Raw genomic sequence first — 6,823 nt, 5'->3', positions numbered from 1 at the left:
CTACTAGGCTTATGATAGTTTTTTGGTCCCCGGCTTTGCCCACTTACCAGCTTCGTATAAGAAAGTGTTGGCTTTAAAGGGGCACATTTTTTTTTTTTTTTAACACGGAAGGGTAAGAGAGTGATTCATCAACTTTTTGTATGCATCGTGTAAATTTTCTCCTGTTTGTATATTGTTCCGCGAATGATCACAGTTGTGCAGCTTGGAATGCTCAATGGTGCAATCATGCTAGACACACACTATGCACAAACACTTGCACTCACATGGATCCAACACCCATGTTTGTAAGTGTGCCAAATCGCATGTCTATGAATCAGCAATTGAAACAACATTTAGCCCTAAACCTCGTGGCAACCCCAGAATTGACAGAAGAGCCAAGATTAGAGACTGCGGTACAGAACGATAACCTGAACCAAAAACACCACTCACTCCAAGCAAGCATGTTTACCCCGTCGTTGCCCTTTGCCAGCTGACTGAGTTGTGGTGTTGGGCCTGGTGGCCAGCTATACAATACTCCCAATTTAGGGAAATCAGTAATTTCTGATCTTGAGCAAAATGCAGAAAATAAGCAAAGAACATGAATCCATGTGGTATACACCTTGAGATTTATACAATTAAAAAAGCATGCACCAGGCCACTCATTTTGTTCTACATAATAGAGAGAGGTCCAATTTTTGCAGCACTGCCATACCGACCAAATTTGACTCGTGATGCTGACATATAAATGAGAAGCCCTTTTGAGGTTATCAACCCCATTAGCCTTGTATTTCTATATGGAAGGCCTGCAGCTACAAATGTACACAAACACAAAGGAATTTATAAAAGACAAATACATCATAACAAACAAGCATGTAAATGAATGAGGTAAGGTACTGTTTGGAATTATTGTCTTTTCCAACTGCCCAATTCAACCGACCAGGTGATCCCAAGAGCCCCACGAGATTAATTCCGAATAACCTTTATCTTCTCACAATATCGAACATCTGCACATGGTTTTCCTTGGAGCCTCATCAACTTTCTTTTCTGTTCAGACAAACAAAACCATAGATTTCAGCAACTCTATTAGAGAAGCAGCAACTCTTAATGGAACAAGTGAAGAACGCATTGTGCATCTTTCTTTAGGGTAATTGCCAATGAACCTAGATGTTATTGACTACCATTCCTCTTCTACTCTCTTCTGTCTATGCAATTTAACCCTCAAATCAGTATTTTTGAGCTTTTTACATCCACTGTTGAGATGCTGAAAGTAACAGATCCTTGTCAAAATAGACTTTTGTCCTACTTCTTATACTCTCACATTATATGATAAAAAATAAAAAATTGAACATATTGAACAATACTAGATATTCCAGATAATCAACTTCCATGAGACATGTCCCCTGTAATGTATCCAACAATACACAACAAAAAAGCCAGACAGGACACATGCAACAACACCTAACCAAGCTAAAGATCAAGCAATATTCATGCATAGCAAAACACAACATGGAAGTTTCTTCGCTGGACAACCAAGAAACTAAATTAGGGAAGAGGCTGTAGAAATAAGAAGTCCATTAACTGAAAAATGCAAGCAGCCCACCCCAAGTAACTGGGATTGAGTTCAAGTTGAAGAAAAAAAATCATATCCTTCTATAGGGGCCCAAAGAAATCAATTATTAGGATAGTTCAAATTCAGGGAGGCATTACACAAAAAACTTCACTAGCAAGATTGAAACTACCTGATTTTGCTTTTGCTAAAGTCGGCTGCACCACAACATGCATAGTGATGACAGTATTTGAAAGCTCTCCGAAAGGTGTTCTGCATTGGCCAACAGTTTTGCTGTTCTCCAGAATCTTACCAGCGTTTATCAATTTGACATCATTTGCGGCCTTGGGCGCAATTTTCTTATCTAGGTTGAACCAATACAACATCCATATCAATGTACAGAGGGGAAAAAGCTAAAATGGAATTATATAAAATGAAGACATGGGATGGCGGGAATTCAAAGACAGATGATAATCGGGGGTCGTAAATGAAATCCAAATGCCTCTATCTTACTTTATTACTTGACAAATTACAGAAATTCAAGGCTGAAGAGAATACATGCAAATGGCCACCGGAAGAGAACCGTATCATGAATTCATGATGCTAAGAACTGATGATTGGCATAAACTCGAAAAGAACCATTCTTGAACATTGGAAGAACGATAAGAGCAACACATAGTACACATAAACTCCTTTTTGATAAGCAACAAGAAACATGCACAGTTCTTTTTCTTAGGAAGACCAACAAGGCAACTCTTTGAGCACATATACTTCAAATCTTAGGATAAGATCTAACAACAAAAACTAAACTTTTAAAAACTAGAGTTCAAGTAAAGTGTGTTGAACCCTAGGTTCATAAACACATGAAGTTTCCTTCATATATCACGATGATCATCCAAGCCCTGCGCATTTCACGCTCCAAGAACTGAAACCCACTTCCTTACCAAGAGACTCAAAGCGAAAGCCTTAGGCAACTAAGTTTGATCCTGAATTTTACACCTTCGTATTCTCAATTGCATAATTCTCCATAAATAACGAAGTGAAATATTATCATCCAAGCACTGACATGTAAGGCTCAATTTGGATGGTGGGAATCTTGAGGAGGAATGTGAATGTGATATGACATCCTCATGATTTCCGCGTTTGGAATAGACGGGAATAGGAATGTGGTTTCTAGTGACATTAAACTAGGAATCGCCTTCCCTGACCAAGTGAGAATATGATCCCTCCCTTACCCCATGGTAATTTTAGATTTATGTCTCAATCCTTAAAATAAGGAAACATTGAATTAATTTAAACACTGGACAGAACTGCGTCTAGTGTAGAATTACAAATAATTTGATTCTTAGTAATCATATTCCTATTTCTCCTAAAAATTGTGGCCATCCAAACATAGCCTTAAAGAAACAACTCCAACATAAAAACTACACAGAGTGCACAGAATTGGATACATTAACCCCAAAGGGTTCCGCCAAGTGGGCATGACCAAGGGCAGACATAAGGGGGTGCTGGTGGGTGCCCAGGCCATAGGATCAGGCCCGGCAAGTCTCATCAGTGGGAAAAAAAAAAGTTCATAAAGTTTCTATATATGCGTGAAACCCCCTAAAATTTCACATCATCAACCAATTTTTATTGTTGTGGGTACAACATTAAATGGTGGTTACGTATATACACACAATCTCGTCTCGTTTCTCGAAACTAGCAAGTAGCAATATTTATTATGGAATATTTTTTGTTATTAATACAGAAATGCATGTAATTTGGGCCCTTGCTGAGTGAAATCCTGCATCTGCCACTGGGCATGAGAAAACTTCATTTCAAATCCCAAACATTCCAAACCTTGGGCCACAGGATTTCCCCAGTAGTTAACTGCCCCAGATTTAGTCGAGGTGCACACAAGTTGGCCCGGACATCGGATATCAAAATTGAAAAAGAAGAAGAAGAAATGGATGCATTTCGAATAACGGACTCTAGAGTAATGAAGTTGCACAAATGTTTCTAACCTTTAGGCCACTCGGCGACGACTCTCTCCTTAAGCATCGCGACGGTAGAAGCCGGAGAATACTGAAACGGACCGATGTCGGTCCCATCATATAATCGGAACTTAAGCTCCACCAAGTCCTCGTCCGGCATTTGCAACGACCACAAAAATTCTCAAAATCACCGAACCCTCCGATCGAGCTAAGAAACCCCAACTCCAATCGAACCCAAACCTTTCCCACCAATTCAACACCTAGACAACATCGAAACCATCAACAGATATACATAACAGCCCTTATCGATTCAAAACCGACACACGTAACACAGAAATTACAGGATTAGATGTGAATTACCACGAACCTGCGACCGATATGGAACGAGTTTGATTCCAGAGCTTATTCTGGGCTGCAGAGAGAGAGAGAGAGAGAGAGAGAGAGAGAGAGAGAATTTGAGGAACCCTAGACCCGATCTTAGACAGTGACTGTTGTTTTACTCTATTTCTGTTTTTTTTCCTAATAAAATAAAGGCGCTGGTGCTGGAGGAGTAATTTTCTTTTCGAAAAAAAGGTTACTGTAATTTGTTCGGTTATTTTTGCCGCGTGGGAAATTGTAATTTTTCGAATCTACGTTATTAGTGAATTGCAGAGATCTTCCCCCGTGCATTTCGTCAAGTAATCCATGCGTCCCATTATTATTCGAAAAAGCTAAGGAAACCGACGGTGGAAATCGATGGGCACGTGGGGCCTATTCGGTGTCCCGTGCGGATGATTCGAACTGTTTAATAATTTTAAAAAGAAGAATGGGTCCGAGAAATATCAGCTCAATCTGATATGTGTAGGTGTTCAATCCAATCTTCTATTTTTTCATCTAGATTCAAAATCTCGAACACCTACACAGCTACTCATATGCGGTGGAGCTGATTTTTCTCAACCCCGCTCAATTTTTTTTCAATTATTGAACGGCTCGGATCATCCGTGCGGGTCTGGAGTGGGCCCCGTGGCTGTCGGTTGGATGGTGGCTCTGATTCCTGTCGGTTTCTGTAGCAGAATCGCTTAGTTTTTTTTTTTTTTTTTTTCTTGAGATGTTCCTTTAAACAAAAAATTTACTACTTGAGATGTATCATGTTCCTCCATAAAAATGTGCGCTTTAAAAAGTTTTAAGTCTAAATATTTGTAATTGTTCAAAAAAATCCTTCATAAATAAGTATAACTAACTTCGAAATGTTGGAACAAAGATGGTAGGAGTACAATTTTACTAATAAGTGTATTTAATTTGATTTAAAGCACCTTATGCATGTCTTTTTTCCATTATCAAGTGTTCGGGCCAATTTACGTGCATATCAATTAATTTTGTGAGACCAATCACACCGCTAACTTGCCCAATTAAAGTAGAGCAAATTAATATATCGACGAACCCCAAATGAGCTGATAACACTTATAAAGTTTCGAACTTAAAAACTTCAAATGGCAGAACGTCGTAAATTTCAGGCATTGGAGTGGCCAACCTCTTGTGGTTTAAATGTATGTCTTCTTCTAAATTTAGAATTTAAAAGAAACTAAAATTGTATAGGACGGAAAGAGTATGTCACTACGACCGGTTGACAAATTAAATTACTGACATTTGAGTTCATGTTTGCCGGCTAAAAACTTGTTAAAAATCGGTTTATTGGATACATCAATGAACTTTGAATATATTTTCAAAATTAGTTAACCTTTCAAATCAAGATTGTATAAAAAAAATTAAGCGACTTTGACATTGGATGTTGATCCTATTTATTTAAACTCCTATGATAAGTTAAAATCCGAGCATATTTCTAAAACTCGTTGAACTTTCAAACCGAGTTTGAGCAATCAAATTGTTCGACTCGTTCATCATCTCTATTTGTCGCCGACTCAAATCATTTTAGATTTTTATGAGAGGGCGATTCACTTATCTCGCTAGAAAATTCTAGAGTCATAACAATGAAACGCGTGTTGATCCGGAAAAAAAATCGCGGCAAACTTGGTATAGCGAGTCATATTTCTGTTCTATTTAATTAATTTTGTTGGTCTGTCTAGTTTCTTTAATTTATATTGGCCACTGTGTATGATGATTCATTTTGAATTGGTCTTTTTTTATTGAAGGCTCCATACTTCCCTTGTAAGCTCCGAAAAATAATGTTAAAAATACCTGGAAAATTCATATTTAACTAATCCAGGCGCATGGACTAATAAAAAAAATCACACGAGTTATTATTATTTTAATAAGATAGACTGCCAGTAAGTAAAGATGCCGTTTTCGTTGAAAAATCAGAACGTAATATTAGGATTAATTCCTATATTGTCCATGTTATCCCCACAGAATACATGTAGGCCCCATTCTTCCTAGATTTTTGGTCTAGTTATTCTTTTTGGGGTATTTTTTGCTTTTCGTATTTATTTGTTTAGATTTTCGTCGTAATTTTTGAAATTAATCATTTATTTTGACAAGATGATCAATAAAAAAAAATGTATAAAAAAAACGTGGACCGAAATTTTAAAAAGTTCATATGAGAAGACAAAAATATCAAATATACCAGTTATTTGATATTTTTGCATCTTAGGTAAATTTTTATTTTGCTTCTAGTCATAACAACTTCTTCTTCTTTTTTTGCCGTCGTTAGTAAATTTTTCATTTTGCTTCTGGTCATAATTTTTAAAAATTTTATTGGAGATCGATAAACTTATTCATCGAGAAGAAGCTAGCACATCTCGTTTTATTGGGATAGAATCGTTTGGTTGATGCAAATTTAAGATAACCAAATACGATTATCATAGATTATATTGGAGTAGGACTAACTTTAAGATAACCTTGTGATGCCAAATACGGGGTATTTTTCTTTTCCACATTCTATACACCATATGACGTGTGACACCGACATCCTAATGGTACTGATTCCCTAGGGATTCTTATAAATACTAACATCTCTAAAGAGGTTCGAAAAATAAAAATTGTTTTTTAAGGAAAAAAAATGTTTGTCAAACCCTCCTTTCACAACTTCGACTGGCAAGAAAGTTGACTAGCCGGTTTGTCTTTTTATCGGTTTGATTGGCTACGTTTCGATAGCAATCAAAGACTATACAAATTAGGACAAGAAGCAAGAAAAAAAAAAGTATCATGTCATCCGCAACATTATCAATACTAACATCTCTAAGAGGTTAGGGAAAAAAAAAGGTTGTTTAAGGAAAAAATGTTTGTCAACCCCTCCTTTCACAACTTCGATTGGTAAGAAATAGTCTTTTTATCGGGTATTTTTTTTGAACATCGTTTTTTTATTGGTTTGATTGGCTACATTTCGATA

At 36.9% G+C, this 6,823-nt stretch overlaps 1 protein-coding gene across 1 annotated transcript; it reads right to left on the bottom strand.

Moving 5' to 3' along the window:
* Positions 1 to 565: 565 nt before the first annotated feature.
* LOC131336031 (membrane-anchored ubiquitin-fold protein 4-like) lies at positions 566 to 4,129 on the bottom strand. The gene is made up of 4 exons (XM_058371635.1): positions 3,866 to 4,129; positions 3,529 to 3,758; positions 1,719 to 1,889; positions 566 to 1,023 (listed from the first exon to the last, which is right to left on the bottom strand). The coding sequence occupies exons 2-4, from the start codon at positions 3,656 to 3,658 to the stop codon at positions 968 to 970; spliced, it is 357 nt and encodes a 118-aa protein (XP_058227618.1). The 5' UTR covers positions 3,659 to 3,758; positions 3,866 to 4,129; the 3' UTR covers positions 566 to 967.
* Between the last annotated feature and the right edge of the window lie 2,694 nt (positions 4,130 to 6,823).

The sequence above is a fragment of the Rhododendron vialii genome, chromosome 8a (assembly GCF_030253575.1).
Source record: "Rhododendron vialii isolate Sample 1 chromosome 8a, ASM3025357v1".
Lineage (NCBI taxonomy): Eukaryota > Viridiplantae > Streptophyta > Magnoliopsida > Ericales > Ericaceae > Rhododendron > Rhododendron vialii.
The sequence above is the reverse complement of the archived record's forward strand: the minus strand, read 5'-3'. Positions and strand labels throughout refer to the sequence as shown.

Excerpts from the sequence above, each read along its gene's own strand:
- LOC131336031 (XM_058371635.1), bottom strand. The coding sequence starts at position 3,658 with ATGCCGGACGAGGACTTGGTGGAGCTTAAGTTCCGATTATATGATGGG. Across the intron at positions 1,890-3,528 it reads CGTCGCCGAGTGGCCTAAAG|ATAAGAAAATTGCGCCCAAG; the intron begins GTTAGAAACATT and ends GGTTCAACCTAG. Across the intron at positions 1,024-1,718 it reads TTTAGCAAAAGCAAAATCAG|AAAAGAAAGTTGATGAGGCT; the intron begins GTAGTTTCAATC and ends TTGTCTGAACAG.